General features: G+C 42.6%; 1 protein-coding gene across 1 annotated transcript in view; it reads left to right on the plus strand.

Moving 5' to 3' along the window:
* LOC122926353 overlaps positions 1-20,795 on the plus strand; it is a 38,580-nt gene extending 17,785 nt beyond the window's left edge. The window contains exons 2-7 of the mRNA XM_044277727.1: positions 1,782-2,024; positions 9,827-9,917; positions 10,878-10,935; positions 11,147-11,226; positions 18,778-18,832; positions 20,477-20,795. Of these exons, the coding sequence (XP_044133662.1) occupies positions 1,782-2,024; positions 9,827-9,917; positions 10,878-10,935; positions 11,147-11,226; positions 18,778-18,832; positions 20,477-20,602 (653 nt within the window). The 3' untranslated portion in view covers positions 20,603-20,795. The remainder of the gene's footprint in view (positions 1-1,781; positions 2,025-9,826; positions 9,918-10,877; positions 10,936-11,146; positions 11,227-18,777; positions 18,833-20,476) is intronic.
* Positions 20,796-21,371: the final 576 nt, after the last annotated feature.

Genomic DNA, 21,371 nt, shown 5'->3' on the forward strand with positions numbered 1-21,371 from the left:
TACACAGAAAACCTGTCCTAATCACACAGGAGGACAAGTTACTTCACCACAATGCGCCATAGTGCTGCCTCATCCCTCCTCTCTGCTCTGCTTGTCAGGAATCATGATCCTGAACATAGGTGAATCTCTGTGGGAATGGAGAAGATGAGGAGACATGAGTGGAGGGTGAGGTGTGGCTAATGAGCAGCAGCACTTGTTTACAGTCTCCATTACCACAGCAATAGAGATGGCCTTGCGGTTCCCCCGGCGGACGTTTCGCGGTGAACTTTGGTAGGACATATGGTTTCTGATTTGGTGCCGCCTAGCCCCTGATTTAGTGCCGCCGAGCACTTGTTATTGCCGACCACATTTATGCTTTTTAGTTAACTTTAATAATTTAATTTATTTTCATTTTGAAGGATATCTTTTCCATTCACACGTCTGCAAAATGGGTCTGCATCCGTTCCGCAATTTTGCGGAACGGGTGCAGACCCATTAACTTTCAATGGGGCCGGAATGTGCTATCTGCTTCCGTATTTGCGGATCCGCACTTCAGCATCCGTGCTTCCGTTTCTGCAAAAAAATAGAACCTGTCCTATTCTTGTCCGCAATTGCAGACAAGATTAGGCATTTTCTATTATAGTGCCGGCGATGTGCGGTCCACAAATTGCGGAATGCCCATTGCCGGTGTCTGTGTTTAGCGGATCCGCAAAACACTTTCGGACGTGTGAATGGACCCTCATAGTAACATTATAAAAGGTTATGTTTTATCTTCATGTATATTCTAATGGATTGCCTTCCGTGTACAATATTATAATATGCTTTCTATGTCAGACAGTATATTATAGTGCATTTGTATTGTGCGGCAGTTGTGTGCGGTTCTGCTGCGATACTGCAGGTATATAGAGGGACAAGCGTTACTGGGACAAATCATTTCTACTGGTGTGATATACCAGTCCCCCCAAAAAAACTGAGTGAAGCGGGGTGTTATATACCAATATACTTTCTATATACGGCATTTGGGTGCTGTATAGTGCATTTGGGTGCTGTATAGGGCATTTGCGCATGCACATACACAAAAATTATGTTGCCGATATTTTGCATTGAAAAAAATTATGAATGGAGATCTCAAATTCGAGTAATACATCTGGTGTCACTGTCCATGTTGTGGGACTATTTGTGCTCTTCTAGCAATTATTTCTTGGCTACAAATATGAGCTGAAGGTTTTTCAGGTTCGCCTGCCATTAAAATGAATGGAACCCGCCGCAAACTTGCGGTTCGCAAACATTTGATCGCGTTTGCGCAATCGCGTTTGTGAACCGTCCCGGGCAGATGTTTGTCCATTACTACACAGCAACACATGACCACAGCCTGTCCTGTCCGTCCTCTCTGTACTTCATGTCTCCTCATGAACTTAATTCCCCAGAGATTTAGCTAAAGTTCTTATCATCTGTATTCAGGATCCTAATCCCTGACAAGCAAAGTGGAGGAGGATGAGGCCGCTCTTTACCTCAGTGTTGTAAAGTAACGTGTCCTCACGTGTGATCAGGACAGGTTTTGTATGAACTAATGGGACAGCGGCCATTTTGTTTCCCCTGATGATTGCTCCCCAGACAAAACGAGCCATTATAACTAATGAAAGGTAATTGAGAATATATTTATAATAAAGTAATATTTAAGTATTTTAATATTCTTAGTTCCCAGAGAACCCCTTTAAGTTGTGACATTAACAAGTTAAATATGTTCTGTATGTTGTATATTTGCATTGAGCATATTTGATTTCCATTCATTCCTTCTGTAGATACAACAACTGAAAATAACATCACGGTGAAGAAAAATCATGGATTTACTGAATTGATCTGTGACTTCCTGAGCAGCCGGCCTGATGTAACCCACTATATCTGGATGAAGGATGGGTCTAAATTACTGAATGAGACAGGGAAGACTCTGACCATATACAACAATGACAAGAGCTACAGGAAGTATTCATGCAGCCTTAATGGCAGTCCTGAAGATTCCTCCTTGGCAGAGACCTTCGAGAAAGGTTAGTGCCCTGTAATGATGGTCAATAATTGTCAAGAAGGACCCTTCTTGACATTACTGCAATGGTGCCTTCAAAGGAGAGTCTTAGCATTATGTGGTAGCATGAGTGAGGTTGAAATACAGTTTTCCGAATTCAACCTCCTGAAGTGAGATTGTGACTTTTTTTAAACTTTTTTAAAATGTCTCAGTGAAACTCATCAACATACATAACCATATTCACTTTCCCACTTACAATTCAAAACTGGAGTGGTGTAAAACTGCAAAAAGGTTGCAAACTTTTTGCACAATTCAGTGCAAAAGTCACAAAAGAACTATTTTACGACTTTGTGAAGCCAGAATTGTGGCGTGAAGGCGCGATAAATCAGAGCCCATTTCTACAAAATACTCGTAAACCAAAATTGAAAAGGAACAAACTGGAAGGTTATGTATAACATACATAAACATGTTTGATAAAAAAAAAAAAAATCTACAAAAATTTAAATTCTTGTTATATTGTCTCCCTTTTGGCATTTCCCATGAACAGTTTTTAAGGTGACGCTGGGACTAGGGTTGAGCGAACCCGAACTATAAAGTTTGGGTTCGTACCGAACTTTAGGTATTTAGATCCCGGACCCGAACCCGAACTTTTCAGTAAAAGTTTGGGTTCGGTGTTAAGCGATTTAATGGCACTTTTTGAAAGGCTGCAGAGCAGCCAATCAACAAGCGTTTAACTCTGTGCCCTTAGAAACCATCACAGCCATGTCTACTATTGGCATGGCTGTGATTGGCCAGTGCAGCATGTGACCCAGCCTCTATATAAGCTGGAGTCATGTAGCGCCGCACGTCACTCTGCTCTCATTAGTGTAGGGAGAGGATGCTGCTGCTGTGAGGGAGAGAATAGGAGAGAATCTGTTATCTGAAGTGCTTGTTAACTCTGCAATCTACAGCGATTTTGTTTTGTGGGTGCAGTGCAACATTTTTTTTACCCTGCCCTGAGCTCAGTGACACAGAAAAAGAACTTGTTAGGTGGGCGGCGGCGGCCATTTTGTGCAAGTTCAGTGCACCAGCACAGCATATATTTGTGACAGTCAAATACAAGGTTTAAATACTGCAGTTATATTCAGGGTTTAAAAAACACCTATTTTTTGCAAGATAATACATTTTGGGTCCTTTGCTGAATTTGTGACAGTCAAATACAAACTTTAAATACTGCAGTTATATTCTGGTATTAAAAAAAACACAGATTTTGTGCAAGATACCACATTTGCGGCCTTTGCTGCATTTGTGACAGTCCAATACAAACTTTAAATACTGCAGTTATATTCTGGGTTTAAAAAAACACCCATTTTGTGCAAGACCCTACATCTGGGGCCTTTGCTGCATTGTCACAGTGAAATACAAGCTTTAAATACAGTTATAGACAGGGTTTAAAAAAAAACACCCATTTTGTGCAAGACCCTACTTTTGGGGCCCTTGCTGCATTTCTGACAGTCCAATGCAAGCCTTAAATACTGCAGTTATATTCTGGGTTTAAAAAAAAAAAACACCCACTTTGAGCAAGACCCTTCATCTGGGGCCTTTGCTGCAATTGTCATAGTCAAAAACAACCAGTCAATACTGTAGTTATATTGTTGGTTGACAAATTAAAATTTTTTGTGACTGTGAAGTAGTTGTATAAAATTCTCCTGTCACACTATTGTGTGACCTCAAGAAATTTTTCCTCTTTATGACACCGGCACTGCCTTAGGGCTCTTTCACACTTGCGTTCTTTTGTTCCGGCATAGAGTTCCGTCGTCGGGGCTCTATGCCGGAAGAATCCTGATCAGTTATATCCTAATGCATTCTGAATGGAGAGAAATCCGTTCAGGATGCATCAGGATGTCTTCAGTTCAGGACTGGAACGTTTTTTGGCTGGGGAAAATACCGCAGCATGCTGCGCTTTTTGCTCCGGCCAAAAATCCTGAACACTTGCCGCAAGGCCAGATCCGGAATTAATGCCCATTGAAAGGCATTAATCCGGATCCGGCCTTAAGCTAAACGTTGTTTCGGTGCATTGCCGGATCCGACGTTTAGCTTTTTCTGAATGGTTACCATGGCTGCCGGGACGCTAAAGTCCTGGCAGCCATGGTAAAGTGTAGTGGGGAGCGGGGAAGCAGCATACTTACCGTCCGTGCAGCTTCGCATGGATGACGTGATCACATGGCACGTCATCCATGCGCATGGGGCGCTCAGACGTCACTCTGGAGCGCCCCGGGAGCCGCACGGACGGTAAGTATACTGCTCCCCCACTCCCCACTACTACTATGGCAACCAGGACTTTAATAGCGTCCTGGCTGCCATAGTAAAACTGAACGCATTTTGAAGACGGATCCATCTTCAAATGCTTTCAGTTCACTTGGGTTTTGCCGGATCCGGCGTGTAATTCCAGCAAATGGAGGCAAATCTGGACAACGCAAGTGTGAAAGAGCCCTTACTCTCAGTGAACTTAATTGTTAACTATTGGCGGTTACATTGTCACCTGACATAAACCATCTGTTAGTTTAGTGGGTGATCGCAAAGAATGAGGAGAGCGTCAAATAAGAGACGTGGCCCCGGTCGTGGTGCTGCTGGTGGAGCTCTTGTTGCAGGGAGAGGATGTGGTCAATCTGTGCCAGCTACACGCACAAGTGAAACACCTTCCTCAGGTGCGAGTAGGCGACAGAACCTGCAGAGTTATTTGGTAGGGCAGAATGCGGCTCTACGAATGGGAAGGAAAGAACAAGTACAGGCGATAGTAGATTGGGTTGCTGACAGTGCCACCAGTTCCTTCACACTGTTTTCCACCCAGTCTCCTGCTGAAAGATCAGAGTTGGCACCTACAGCTCATGGCCATCAGTCTTTCACCTCACTCCTTTGCAAATCAGCCAAGCAGTCTGAGCCCCAAGTCATGCAGCAGTCTCTTCTGCTTTTTGATGACTCTGCTAGCAGGGTTTCCCAGGGCCATCCACAAAGCTCTTCCCCAGAAGTGGAAGAGATGGAGTGCACCGATGCCCAAGCACTTATGTTTCAGGATGAGTAAATGGGGGGACCACCGCAGCACGTCACGAAACACAGGTGCCAACTGCTGTGGATTTCTGCAGTGTGCAGACCGACAAGGAGGGCAGGGGTGAAGACTTGGTGGAAGATGATGTGGAGGACGATGAGGTCCTCGAACCCACATGGAATCAAGGTCATGTGAGTGACCTGTGTAGTTTGGAGGAAGAAGCGGTGGTCGCACAGAGCCACCAGCACAGCAGAAGAGGGAGCAGGGTGCAAAAGCGGAGCTGCCATCCCCTAGACAGTACGCCTGCTACTGCCCACCACACCAAGGGACCAAGCACACCAATCCCAGCTCCAAGGAGTTCCATGATGTGGCAGTTCTTCAGACAATGTGCTGGCGACAAGACGCGCGTGGTTTGTACACTGTGCAATCAGAGCCTGAAGCGAGGCATAAACGTTCTCAACCTGAGCACAACCTGCATGACCAGGCATCTAAGGGCAAAGCACGAGCTGCAGTGGAGTAGACACCTCAAAAACAAAGAAAGGTCTCTGGATCCTCCTGCTTCCTCTTCTGCTGCAGTTTTGGACTCTTCATCCACCTCTGGAGTGACAGTGACACCTGCCACACCGCAAACAGAGGATCTGCCAGCAACGCCACCACCTGGGTCACCAAGCATCTCCACAATGTCCCATGGAAGCATTCAGCTGTCTATCTCCCAAACACTGGAGCGAAACAGGAAGTACCCCCTTACCCACCTGTGATCTGTGGCCCTGAATGCCAGCATTTCAAAATTCCTGGCCTTTGAAATGCTGTCATTCCGTCTGGTGGAGACGGAGACTTTTAAAAACCAAATTGACCCAATAAAGAGTCACCAGAACCACCCCATAAATGCACATCCAACAATGAATCATTATCAAAAATATATAAAGTTTATTAGACACACCAACAGACACATTAAAAAATTGTATACAATTCAGACAAAGTGCGGTATATAATGAATAATATGTAACCAGCACATACAGGTCCACTGAACAGCCCCACCGTGGGCAAAAATATAAAACACCAGCATATAAAAGTTCAGTGTAGAGTATACAGCAAATATAACATAGGGTAAGACCTCTAGAAATACAAACAGACCTAAGTAGGGTCACAATAGAGGGGCCAAACCTACATGAGCAGCTGGTTCAGTTGACCTGAGAAGATGAGAAAGCGCCCAACACGTATCGCCGGAGCAATCCGGCTTCCTCAGGGGTAAAAGGTCCAATGCTGGGGCATCACTTTATAAGGAATAATACATTTAGTACAAAAAACGTTCACCTGTGCAGCAAGAAATCAATCAATAAGCGCCATGTATAAGCGTGCAGGACGAGGCACGGCCGGAAACCGGAAGTAGGAAGTCAATATGGTTAACAGGTGGAACGCATATGCGTTCCACCTGTCCCATCGCCACTATGTATTAAAATTGACAGGGGATCTGATGGCACCATTACCTTTGTCAGCATGTGTTGAATGCACATATAAATGGCCATATTGTTGTTCATGGGAACCCCACTGGTGGTCACGAATACCTGATGTCTAAATAAGCAGTCCTCCGGCACCGGATGTGAGGAGCACATGACCGGAAGCCGGCTGCCGCAATGAACCACATGTTGGAACGCATCGCGCGCTCCACTGTAAATGGTGGCGCGCACGATCCGCTCGTCATACGGAGGAGGAACAGGGGGAGGGATGAGGAATACCGAGGCAGTGTTTGGCACATAGGGAGAGGTATTGGGGCAGAATTATAAGTATATTCAATATGTTACACCATGCTACCATAACGACTTTTAAAAACCTTATAGCGGTGTCTGTCCCACAGTATGTCGTGCCCAGCCGCCACTACTTTTCCAGGAGAGCCATCCCTTACCTGCACAACCAAGTGGGGGACAAAATCAGGTGTGCAATGTGCAACGCCATCTGTGGCAAGGTCCACCTAACTACGGATACGTGGACCAGTAACCACAGTCAGGGAAGTTATATCTCCCTAACAGAACACTGGGTAAATGCAGTGGCGGCTGGGCCTGAGGCGGATAGCAGTTTGGCGCATGTCCTTCCACCACCAAGGATTGCAGGGCGCTTCTCTTTGCCTCCTGTTGCTTCCTCCTTCTACTCCGCTTCCTCATCCACTACCGCCTCCTCATATGATCAGCGTAACACCTTCACCACAAACTTCAGCACAGCCAGGGGTAAATGACAGCAGGCAGTTTTAAAACTTATCTGTTTGGGGGATAAACCCCACACCGCACAGGAGCTGCGGACGGGCATGGAACAACAGACCGATGAGTGGTTGCTGCCGGTGAGCCTCAAGCCCAGCCTGGTGGTGTGCGATAATGTGCAAAATCTCGTAGCAGCTCTGGGCCTAGCTGGTTTGACGCACATCCCTTGCCCGGCGCATGTGCTGAATTTGGTGGTGCAGAAATTCCTTAATTACTCCAATATGTCAGAGCTGCTGCAGAAAGTGCGGGCCATCTGTGCGCGCTTTTGGTGTTCTCACCCTGCTGCTGCTCGCCTGTCAGCGTTACAGCATAACTTCGGCCTTCCCGCTCACCGCCTCACGTGCCCACAAGGTGGAACTCCACTTCACCACCAATGACTGGGCCTCCATGCGAGACCTGTGTTCCTTGTTGCGCTGTTTCGAGTACTCCACCAACATGGCCAGTGCCAATAACACCGTTAGCAGCGTTACTATCCCACTTCTATGCCTCCTTGAAAAAAACGCTTCGAGTAATGATGGAAGAGGATGTGGCACAGGAGGAGGAGGAGGAAGAGGGATCATTTCCAAGTGTTTCAGGCCAGTCATTCACAAGTGGCTCCAGGGGTGAGTTCCTGCACCCACTAACGCCAGGTACACAATTGTCCAGCTAGGGCACGGTTCTGAGGGTGACGAGGTGGAGGATGAGGAGGAGGAGATGGAGGAGGAGGAACCAAGTTCACAGCAGGGTGGCACCCAAACCAGCTCATGGCCATCACTGGTGCATGGCTGGGGGGATATAGAGGACACAGACGATACACCTTCCACAGTGGACAGCTTGTCGTTGCCCCCAGGCAGCCTGGCACCTATGAGCTATTACATGCTGCAGTGTCTCTGCAACAACCACCGAGTTGCCCACATTTCTACTTGTGCTGATTACCGTCCTTAATTCCGTCACTGGAGCGTGATCGAAAGATGCATGAGTACAAGCGCACGCTGGTAGACATGCTGCTGGTGGCATTCCCACCTGACAGTGGGGGCACAGTCGAAGCACAAGGTGAAGGCAGAGGACAAGGAAGAGGTCGCAAACTCAGCTGGGGCACTGCCAGCACCTCAGAAGGCAGGATTAGCATGGCCTAAATGTGGAAAAGCTTTGTCAGCACGCCACAACAACCAGCATCACCAGCTGATATGGAACATCTTCGCAGGAGGCAGCATTTCAGCAGCATGGTGGAGCTGACTGATGGGTCTGCCCCTTCAACTTCTCGGTCTCCAAATTGGGCACATGGCCTGAGCTTGCCCTTTATGCCTTGGAGGTGCTGGCCTGCCCTGCAGCCAGTGTATTGTCTGAACATTTTTTTAGCACAGGTTATATTTCCCAATGTTTTGGGGTCTACCCAAATTTAAACAAAAAAATAAAATAAAAAATAAAAAAACAAAAACAAAATTTAGCTACCTCCTCCACCGCCGCTTCAACCTACACTGCCACATCCACCGCCTCCTCAACCTCCCACTCCATTCGGACCTGGTCCTCCTAGATCAAGATTATTATTTTTAGTTTTTACGTATTTTATGTTATTTAAAGTCATTTCCCTATCCACATTTGTTTGCAGAGCACTTGCCACACTCTTAGGCCTAGTTCACACAAAGGTTTTTTTTTGCGAGTGTACGGGCCGTTTTTTGTGTTCCGTATACTGTATATGGCATATGGAAAAACGGAAAGGAAACGGAACTCAAAAACGGAACAATGGATCCATGAAAAACGGACCGCAAAAAACTATAAAAGCCATACGTTCGTGTGAACTAGGCCTTAACCAAATTCTGCTGCCATTTGCAGCCCTCTAGCCCTTTCCATGACTTTTTTAGAGCCATTTTAGTGCTCCAAAGTTCGGGTCCCCATTGACTTCAATTGGGTCCGGGGTCAAGTTCGGGTCCCGAACTCGAACTTTTTGGTGAAATTCGGCCGAACCCGTCGAATCCTGAACATCCAGGTGTCCGCTCAACTCTACTTAGGAGGTGTGTCCTTTCTTTAGTACATCTCTCCCTGTAACTGCCAGAGCTTCTAACCGCATTTATGGTGTGTGGCAGTTAATAAATGGAACTGAGCATATGCGGCCACCTCAGTAGGCGGACATGGAGAAGAGGGGAGCATTATAAAGTGGAATACAGTACTGTAGCATTTGTAAAAGAAGCTCCTTCTTATGCTGAGTTATACTGAAATATATTGATTACTCAGCCCCTTTAAGGAAGTAATAATTTTTTTCTCTCATGTTCAGGTGGGTTTTTCTGATTCCTTTATTTTCTCCCATATCTGACTAGTATATTTCTTCCTGTAAAAGTGCTCCATAGGCCTCAATCCACCATCCATAAGTGGACTTCCTAAAGACATGGGAGCATATAAGTATTGGGTACTGAGCTGCTGAAGCAGATGAGTTTCTCAGATTAATGGACTTCAGAAAACAATATATAAGGTTGAAATAATTTTTTTGTTGAAAGATTTGTAGATGTAAAATTAACCAATATTCAAATGATATATTTCCCTACAACCACTATATCTTTTCTGTTTTTGTCACAGGTGATTCACCGGATTTGCCTCTCATTTTGGGTACAGCTGCTGGAGTTTTCATTTTGTTTTTTTTAATTCTGGTCATTTACTTTTACTTAAGGTAATGAGCAGTAAAAATACATTCATAATTATTAATATTTACAGACCACATGTCTACAGGATCATCCCTAGGGCTTATTCTGCTGAGTAAAACAATATGTCAATTATGCAGGTTCACATTATGCAGAGTAGTTTCATTTTTACTATTACATATATTAAGGTCTTCGGGCCACCTAGCGGTGGGCACATTCCCCTCGAAGCACCACAGCTCCACTGTTCTGTTTTTATACCCACTAGCCTCTCCCCCCTTTTTTCATAGCACCAGAGCTCCGGTCACTTTACAATAATAAGCACCCCCTTCCTCTTGAGTTTAAGGGCCATGTCCCTGTTATCTCACTCCTGTACTATAGAGTACACTTTTGGCGCATGCAGCAGTGTTTTCAATCTGTTTCCCAAGCTTTTCATCTGACAACTGTGCTTTTGCCGATGATGTCATCCCTCCACCCGAACAACATTAAGCACCTCCTCTTCTTGGTGCATGCACAGTTATCATCTTTACTGCTTGAGAAGATCTACTGCACAAACGCTAATAGTGTAAACTATGGCACAGGAGAGAGATTACAGGACCACACAAGGGCAGAGGGGAGTAAGTATCAGTGCAGAACAGAGGAGCTTTGGTGCTCCATGGGAAAAGTGCCCCCCCCCCCTCCCCCTGGAGAGCAGAAGACCTAATGTACATATTAATAACAAGTCAAACTACCCAAGAAAGGTGCAAAACTGAGGCATCATTCTACTCATCAGAATCAACCCTACAGATCATAATGTCTGGTTTTGTAGTATTGATCCTGATAACAGATGCTCTTGAAATCCCAAATCAAGAAAACTTTTAAAAGCCTCAACAGTTTCTACCTGGAAACACCTCAGATTTTGTCAGAAACACTATTTTTTAATGTAGTATGTACAAATCAAATACTGTAACACCTTCTTGATTCAAATTTTTTAATTTTATTATTTTTAATAGAAGAAAGAGGAAGTCCGCTCTTCCAACCTCCCCAACTCATGGAACAACCTCTACCAAGGTGAATACTGCACGTGGTCAATCATTTACTTCCTTTTATTACCCTTTTATGTACTCTGTATGCCAATGTGAACTTATTGTCCAAAATTATCACTTGACTCTTCTAATCTGTGCCCATGTTTGACATATCAAGAGCCAAATGTTCTATGTCCTTCATCCAGATTATTTTATTCCAAAATTAAATCTTCTATTATTGCAATGCTTTTTCTTAGAAGACTACGGCTAAGGATGAAAGCCAATATGGAAATATTCAGAATAATCACCATGCGGAACCACCTTCCATGAGATCAGAGTACGTTTCTCTTTGAATTTTCAGTACAAATTCATGTATTTCACTTAAGGTCCCTATAAAATAGTAACACAAAGACTAAAAACTAGCAGCACAGCCTTAGTGAAAACATTGCCTAGAATTTCATTATTCCAATACAAAGGACTTCAAAGAATGTGCAGTGCACGGAGACTGGTAGCTGCAAGGGCAGCTTTTTCTGAGAAAATGTTGACCCTTTAGGCCCTTCAAGTTAACATTATACTTAGATTTTGTGAAAAACTTGAAAGTTATTACAAAGTTCCACAACTCAACTATGTATAGGTATCCTCAAGAATAGACAATGTTGTTTTCACTCAGAGGATGATGTTTTATTTAGCTAGTGTGCCTTTTTTTCTATTTTTGGTTTTATTAATTCATCTTCTCTGATCCGTTTCCCTCTAGTATGCCTTTGTTTGGTTTGCAAAAAACTGTTTTATCCCCTTTTGTTATTGTGAAATTTCATTCATTCATGCATGTTCCCTGGTCTTTTCCACAGACTGTATTCCTTGATCATTTTGAGTAGCTCTAGCCACTATTTTTTAGCATATTAATGGTTCAGACGGCATAATGGTTATATAAACCTACAAAGATTGCCAATAGTCCCCTAACAAAATACACATAAATAATATATAAAAAGATTTATTTTATTAGAAGTTAATAAACCTGGGCAAGATGGAGTAGCCTCACATTACTGCTACAAAATAGGAAGCAAACCAGTTAGACAACGGACTACATGAATAATTATCTATGCCGGTATAGAATCAATATGGTGCCATACAAAAACAAATTGTGTAATATATAATAAACCAGGGATCTGCGGCCCTCCAGCTGTTGAAAAACTACAACTCCCAGCATGCCTGGACAGACTACAGATTTTAGTGCATGCTGGGAGTTGTAGTTTTGCAATAGCTGCAATATTCGATTTCGCAATATTTCGCTAATATTTGGGCGAATATTCATCATATATTTGCAAATTCAAGAATTTGTGATCTCCAGTCATTATTGTTTTGATTGCAAAAATCGTCAATCGGAAAATTTTCAATAAAAATTTGTGATAAAAAATATTTGCGATACGAAAGTTGTGATCAACACTACTCCTAAAGTCAAAAATATTGCAGCCTTCTTATTGGCCCACAAGCAAGAAGCAGTGAGGGATCATGGGTACTGATGGAAAAAAAAATTGAATATTCTCAATTACGAAGGTATAGCCATATATTCTAAATATTCGTGAATTCTCAAAGTGCCAATATTTGCAATAAAAATTTGCAATTAGAATATTCTCAATCAACACTACTGCTAACCACACCACTATAAATAGATAGAGTAGGGACCACATAAAAACATAGATACAGTAGGGTACAAAAGCTGGAAAGGGCTACTAGATTCATAACAGTGTAGTCAATAAATATATATAGAGTGTCAATTGGCAATAAATAACAATTCCATCCCAGATTATTGAACCCTAAAATAGCTGCACAATTATAACAGATAGTAAATATTAGTGTTGAGCGCGAATATTCGAATTGCAAATTTTTTTCTCGAATATCGCAATTTCGAGATTTCGCAAATATTTAGAATATCGTTCTATATATTCGCGAAATCGAATATTTTGTTATTTTTTTTTCTTTCCCACTTCCCTAAAGTTGTTCTTACCTGTCCTTTGGATTCCTGGCTTCCTGGCTGCTCCAGTCAGTGGCGTTTTCAACTTACTGCTATATTCCATATTAGCTAAATTACAATCTAATCTATATGTGTATTTTACGAAATTTCACAATAGTCGAAATTGCGATGCGAGTAATATAACACAAAATAATTGCATGAAGATTTCAACTTAGCACTGCTATATTCCATATTAGGCTAGAATATGGAATATAGCAGTGCTAAGTTGAAATCTTCATGCGATTATTTCGTGTTATATTACTCGCATCGCAATTTCGGCTTTTGCAAATGTTCTTAATATTGCTCTAACTTCGTCTTTTAGAATATTCGTAATATTCTAAAAGACGAAGTTAGAGCAATATTACGAAATTTCGTAAAATACACATAGATTGTATTTAAGCTAATATACTGCTATAGTAATATTTTTTAATAGTGTACATATTTTACAAAACTTAAGTTCAGAAGAGGCAAAAAAAATTTGAGGAAAAAAAGGGATTATAGCACTATATTAGCTAAATTACAATCTATATGTGTATTTTACGAAATTTCGTAATATTGCTCTAACTTCTTCTTTTAGAATATTCGTAATATTCTAAGAGACGAAGTTAGAGCAATATCACGAAATTTCGTAAAATACACATATTAGCCTAGCCATAGTCAATTAGCATAGGAACGTTGCCTTATACTATCAAGATAAATAATCGCAATACGCGAAAAATAAATTGCATATTATTCGCGATAATTGGAATAATTACGAATATTCGATTTCGACGAATATAACACGAATATTCATTCGAATATTCGCGAAATATCGCGAAACCGAATATGGCACCTCCCGCTCATCACTAGTAAATATCACACATATGTGTAAAAGAAATCAAAGTTTAATCAGACTAATATAAACAAAAATAATCCAGATCTTCCCATAATGGAGAAAGTCCAGCCCTTTGGCATAAATGGCTAGCCATAGGATACCAGCAGATGAAGATGTCATTTATTTACCGATCTGCGCTCCAGAGGAGAATCCAGCTACACTAATGCTGCACTATCAGCGTCACTCTATTACCATGGCAACCAGTCCATGATGACATTGGTGCTGAACTGCCTTTCAGGTAGCAGAGACGCTGGGCTAATCAGACTTGTATTTGACCCTGTGCGTTTTCTCTCCTTCTGTTCTGTGGCGTGACTCTCAGGTTTTGATTTGGTTTGGTTAACTACCCCTATTTCCCATAAGGTCGTGTGCACTTAGCCTAGGGACTGTTGCCCATTTAGGCTAGATCGTCCAAGTAGGCCAAGAAATTCGATTTGGGTACAAATCGGTTCTAGCAAAATGGAAAGAGCTTTAAGTGCATAGAAAGGTTTTCTGTCTCATCTATCTATCTATCTCTCTATCTCTATCTATAGAGACATTCTTCTGAATTGAATTTCAAGAAATTCTGATTACAACGTTTCCAAATTTTGGGAAAAAATCAAGTTCAGTTGAAATTTTATAGAATCAGTTCCTACTCATCTCTGGTTGGGAACAATTACTGCATGTACTGGATAGATGTAAGCCATGTATCGGGTTGGGCTCCCCCGGATACAGTGAATTCATGAATGAGGAAAGCAACCCCAACATCAGCTTTTGCCAAAACTTTTAATTTTACTTAAATGTGGCAACAAACTCAACCACACATACTGAGAACATACAATAAATGTACATACACCCAGCCCAAAGGGTGAGACCCTTCTGCTGCACAGCACGGCACCCTCCGATGGATGCATGAGGAAAGTGCAGTAATTTACCTACTGGACGTGACTTTTAATGCTCTTGAAAATTTATTTGCACATAGCAATATGTCCCATAGAAAAGGACGCGTTTCGGCTCAATTGCCTTTTTCAACAGGTAGATGTACATAGGTAGTAACTCGTATATATATACACACATCAATGATTAGGGAAAGGAACCTCCCTGTGATGTCAACGCCCAAAAAGGGGCGGTACATGTGGGTTAACATGGTAACAGAATAGACAATCAAAAAGAAAAGAGACACTCCAAAAAGGCGGAACGATATCAAAAACACATAATTATTTACTGAATACCAGTGCAGGAGAGACATTCCTTCATTATGTAGTCGATGTCTAGAAAATAATAATATAAAGAAATTATAATATAGAAAATATTTTTATAACAATAACAAATAATGAAAACTTTTGGATGGCAGTCAGAACGCACTGATTAAGTTCAAATGTGCATAATTTCGTAGTCTCTATTGAGACCCCTTGGATGCAGGGTGTCAAGGGTGTGAATCCAATAGGCCTCACGGCGCAAAAGAAGCTTTTTAATATCACCACCCCGCCTGGGTCTAGTGATCTGCTCTATGACTTGAAATTTTAGTTGTGCTATTGTGTGATGATGTTTTTCAAAGTGAGAAGGAACAGGTAAAAGAAGATTCTTGGTCCTAATAGTGGATTTATGTTTTCCAATGCGGTCTTTTACGCTCTGTATTGTTTCTCCAATATATAGCAACCCACACGGACATTTTAATAGGTATATAACGTTGGCTGATTCACATGTGAAAAAGCCATTGACATCACAGGGAGGTTCCTTTCCCTAATCATTGATGTGTGTATATATATACGAGTTACTACCTATGTACATCTACCTGTTGAAAAAGGCAATTGAGCCGAAACGCGTCCTTTTCTATGGGACATATTGCTATGTGCAAATAAATTTTCAAGAGCATTAAAAGTCACGTCTGCTGGGATTTTTCTTCAACTATACGTGGAATTAACCTTATCCCTGAGCGGCGTGCATTGTAGCGTGTGCCGGCCGACTTCTCTTCACGTAATTTACCTACTGGCGGGCACAACTAAACTGCCACACCTTACCTGTTATTACCCTAAAAACAACAACCACTGTATGAGTGTGTGTTATGAGCTATCCTGCGGTGCTTACAATCTTACCAAGCTCTACAGTATTCCCCCTCCCATAACTGGTCCGGAGTATTCCTCCTGAGTAAAAAAACGCCAGCCTTGCTTGAGTTTGTGAGAATTTTATCAGCTCTCCAATGTGAAATGTCACTTTAAGTTACAGAGTCCTTGAAATGAACAGTAGTAACACTTGTGGCCTGACACAAACAGAAACCCTAACTAAATAACTACAGGCCTGGTCTCAGTCTGCTTTGCATCCGCTGGTTACTCTGAATAGAACAAATGTCTCTCTAACATGTACAGTACAGACCAAAAGTTTGGAAACACCTTCTCATTCAAAGAGTTTTCTTTATTTTCATGACTATGAAAATTGTAGATTCACACTGAAGGCATCAAAACTATGAATTAACACATGTGAAATTATATACATAACAAAAAGTGTGAAACAACTGAAAATATGTCATATTCTTGGTTCTTCAAAGTAGCCACCTTTTGCTTTGATTACTGCTTTGCACACTCTTGGCATTCTCTTGATGAGCTTCAAGAGGTAGTCACCTGAAATGGTCTTCCAACAGTCTTGAAGTGGTTCCCAGAGATGCTTAGCACTTGTTGTCACTCTGCGGTCCAGCTCACCCCAAACCATCTTGATTGGGTTCAGGTCCGGTGACTGTGAAGGCCAGGTCATCTGGCGCAGCACCCCATCACTCTCCTTCATGGTCAAATAGCCCTTACACAGCCTGGAGGTGTGTTTGGGGTCATTGTCCTGTTGAAAAATAAATGATGGTCTAACTAAACGCGAACCGGATGGAATAGCATGCCGCTGCAAGATGCTGTGGTAGCCATGCTGGTTCAGTATGCCTTCAATTTTGAATAAATCCCCAACAGTGTCACCAGCAAAGCTCCCCCACAACATCACACCTCCTCCTCCATGCTTCATGGTGGGAACCAGGCATGTAGAGTCCATCTGTTCACCTTTTCTGCGTCGCACAAAGACACGGTGGTTGGAACCAAAGATCTCAAATTTGAACTCATCAGACCAAAGCACAGATTTCCACTGGTCTAATGTCCATTCCTTGTGTTCTTTAGCCCAAAGAAGTCTCTTCTGCTTGTTGCTTGTCCTTAGCAGTGGTTTCCTAGCAGATATTCTATCATGAAGGCCTGATTCACACAGTCTCCTCTTAACAGTTGTTCTAGAGATGTGTCTGCTGCTAGAACTCTGTGTGGCATTGACCTGGTCTCTAATCTGAGCTGCTGTTAACCTGCGATTTCTGAGGCTGGTGACTCGGATGAATTTATCCTCCGCAGCAGAGGTGACTCTTGGTCTTCCTTTCCTGGGGCGGTCCACATGTGAGCCAGTTTCTTTGTAGCGCTTGATGGTTTTTGTGACTGCACTTGGGGACACTTTCAAAGATTTCGCAATTTTTCGGACTGACTGACCTTAATTTCTTAAAGTAATGATGGCCACCTGTTTTTCTTTACTTAGCTGCTTTTTTCTTGCCATAATACAAATTCTAACAGTATATTCAGTAGGACTATCAGCTGTGTATCCACCTGACTTCTCCACAACGCAACTGATGGTCCCAACCCCATTTATAAGGCAAGAAATCCCACTTATTAAACCTGACAGGGCACACCTGTGAAGTGAAAACCATTTTAGGTGACTACCTCTTGAAGCTCAGTAAGAGAATGCCAAGAGTGTGCAAAGCAGTAATCAAAGCAAAAGGTGGCTACTTTGAAGAACCTAGAATATTACATTTGGTCTGTACTGTATGTGGTACCAGAGTGTATGTAGCTTTGTTCCTATGTCTTCATCAGTGTTCCTGGTGGCATTCCTCCTTCCTCTGGACAGAATCAGGGTCTTGGACATGATCAGCTTCACTTTGCTGCAGCTCTGGTCACTGAGGGATGCTCTCACACCTGGATGCCGTCAGACTTGCACAGTTCCTCAGTCTCAGCTCCCTCTAATATGGCTGCTCTCTCCTTCTCTTCTCTCCAGACTCTGTGTAAACCCCACCTCTCTCATGAATATGGAGATATATGTGCAGTAACTGTGTTAGGAAACAGCGGCATCAGAATGTCAGTCAAGATCATTCAATTTAATCTACACAAACAGTGTTCAGACAAGGAGAGCTGTTTTCCCATCTCACATGAAGACAGCTGAAGCAGTGGGGTACCAATAGGAGGTGCAGAGGAAGCAGTCACACTACGTCCCTGGTACTATAATTGAGGTTGCAAGTACTATTTATAGAGTGTGTCAGCTCATCTCCAGTGAGTGCACAGGATTCAGGATGCCTCAGCCTTCCAGGAAATTCTGAAGAAGAGCACACCAGCACTCCGGATTTCCTCTCTTTTTTAAAAAAAATATACCTGAGGTTGCCCAAAGACTCTTTTGCCACATAAGAATATACTGGTACTATGAATGGCACATGGTAGGTAGGGATTCCTGTAAAAGATTTTGCATTCAGCCCCAAAACTTTGTGATATACTTCAGATATCAAAATAATAATTGTAATTCCAAGAGATCACTAGTCCATGACTCTACTTGACTTTATCAAACACCAATACCTTTGCACAAGTATTTTAGCTTAGTTGGAGTGCAATCCCATTTCCTAGGGTTGGACTGGCTGCAACAGCAAATACAGATCTATGAGTTATGTGCCTTGTATTTCATCTATAGTGGACTACTAGTATTTGTACATTTTGTTCTTATGATTTGTATTGGTCCCAGCAGGTGGATCGCCAAATACGGTATTATATATTGAAGAAACATCCTTGTGAAATGCCATCAATAACATTAAGCATTTAATCACTTTAAATGCAAAGAGCAACTATGCTATTGATATATGCACGCTATTCTAAAACAATATATTGTTCTTGCAATACCATGCCTAGCCACATGGGGTGGTGTTGAAAATGGAGAGAATGATATTGACTTATATTTTTCTCATTTCTTTTTTTTTCCAGTAATTCAGTGGATATGAATGTTGATGAAAACTATGTAATTTACAGCAACAGTGAAGTAAGTAAATTGGTTACAGAGGTAAAATTCACTTAAAAGAGAACCCAGCTCAGCTTCCCTGCACTTCTCAGATTAAAGCTATTTTTTCACCAATTTCTTCTACAATATCTGTAAAATAACATGACTCAGTACTTTCTAATGGCACAATGTTATATAGCATATGATGTGATGGGAAGCTAAAAAATTTGAATAAAAATGAAGTTCTATCAAAGTTGTATGGGTTTTATTTAGGGCTCTTTCACACTTGCGCTTTTGTTTTCCGGCATAGAGTTCCGTCGTCGGGGCTCTATGCCAGAAAAATCCTGATCAGTTTTATCCTAATGCATTCTGAATGGAGAGAAATCCGTTCAGGATGCATCAGGATGTCTTCAGTTCCGGACCGGAACATTTTTAGGCCGGAGAAAATACCGCAGCATGCTGCGCTTTTTGCTCCGGTCAAAAATCCTGAACACTTGCCGCATCGACGGATCCGGAATAATAGCCCATTAAAAAGTATTATTCCGGATCCGTCCTAACATCTTCAGTTGTTACGACGCAACGACGGATCCGGAAGTTGCGTCTGTGCCTGCGCCAGGAAATAGGAAGGGCTTGGCTGGCGCGAAAAGAGACTGATCCGGAAATCCTGAAGCCAACATCAATGTTTTTTTTTCCGGATTCGTCGTACGGATCCGGCCCCAAACCGGATCCGTACGACGGATCCGGAAAAAAAAACATTGATGTTGGCTTCAGGATTTCCAGATCAGTATCTTACCAAAAAAGCCGGAAAGACGCATCCGGAAAAAAAAAATTATGCGTTCTTACGCGGTTTTCCAGATCCGGCGTGTAATTCCGGCAAATGGAGTACACGACGGATCCGAAAAAGGCAAGTGTGAAACAGCCCTTACCTATACATTAAAATTGACTTCTATAGATATTCCTTAGCTCTGCAATAACATTTTGGGACATGGCAATTTTTTAAATATTTTTTTAAACTTTATTTACAAGGGACTTCAACATGTGATGATCTGATCACTTCTTCCACAGACTGAAGTGATTTAAAACTGCAGACTATAGGAGATTCAATATGTTTGTATGGAGCCCTGCCACAGACAGAGCTCCATAGGAACGATTGTTGAGGTTGCCTCAGAGCCTTTAAAAGGCTCAAAGCTACCACAGGGAAAGAATGGCTCCTTCGATCTCACTGAGGGAATGTTGATCTGGCTTTGGGATCACATTGCCTCTGAGTAAAGTCACCTCAGATGCTGTTGCCACAATTGGTAGCAGCATCTGAGGGGTTAAATGTCCATGATCAGCCTTATTGCCAATCTCAGACATTAGCTCCAGGTGTTTCCTCTGTAAAACAGCAGGCATCCGGCAGTAATGCTCTTGAGTGGGCAGCATGTTTAAAGACTGCATCTGGATGTACAGGTATATCTATTTGCGGGAAGAGGTTCCATTAATCAATATTTCCATGGTGTGAGATCATTAGACATTATATCATCAAATGAATTGCTTAAATAGATAAAAACTGCTGTGTGTCTGTTAGAAACTGGTGGCCCAGGTGATTAGAGACAGAATCTGGCTATTTTAATGTGGCATTACAGATGGTTTTTATAAAGTCTGTCAATATATATGTGTACGTAATATTTCATCTTTACTTTGCAGGCCCTGCAGCCTTCACATGAAGTTGAATATTCCACTATTGCCCATGGACAGACTGAACAGCCTCCACTAACTTCTTCCAGAGTCCGCAATGTAGAAGATGTGGAATACGCAACTTTGAAACATTGAAAATGATATTTACTAGTTTATTAAACTAATTCAGGACCGCGGCAAAAATTAGTCAAAAAGCATATTTCTCCTTGGAGGACCAAGAATGTCCTTGCATTAAACAAAAAAAGCCATTGGTTCAAATTAGAACGTTGCAATGCTTATTTTTTCTCCATGGTAGTTAATGAGGTTTTCTGTGAAAATTGCAGTTTAAAGGGGTTGTCCCACTTCATAAAATAGGTTTTATCTAATCTATTTACCCCCACACAACATATCTTCCTATCCATGTTATTATCCAAAAGCTACCTTTCATTCAAAAAATCATGTAAAGCGATTCCTTTGTTGTTTTCTGTATCCCATGGATACGGCCTCTTTCGTCCGGCCGCATCGCTGTGCCGCGCCTGCGCACAACGGCTGAACAAGTACTCGGGCCGCCTCTCCATTCCTACAAGTACGCGCACGCCCGCGCATGCGCAAATACAGCAGGCGGGTGCCGGAATCAAATAGCCGGCACCCGACCTCTATGACAGGGAGCGGGACCTTAGGGGTTAACTGCCGCTGATCGCAGCCCCCTATCATAGAGGTCGGGTGCCGGCTATTTCACTCCGGCACCCACCTCCTGCATTTGTATTAACATTGGTGGCGCAGTGCGCCCCCCCCCCCCCCAGTATAATATACATTCAGTGCGGCCACCCCCCCCCCCCCCCAGTATAATATACATTCAGTGCGGCCACCCCCCCCCCCCCAGTATAATATACATTCAGTGCGGCCGCCCCCCCCCCAGTATAAT

This window comes from Bufo gargarizans, chromosome 2 (genome assembly GCF_014858855.1).
Source record: "Bufo gargarizans isolate SCDJY-AF-19 chromosome 2, ASM1485885v1, whole genome shotgun sequence".
Classification (NCBI taxonomy): domain Eukaryota; kingdom Metazoa; phylum Chordata; class Amphibia; order Anura; family Bufonidae; genus Bufo; species Bufo gargarizans.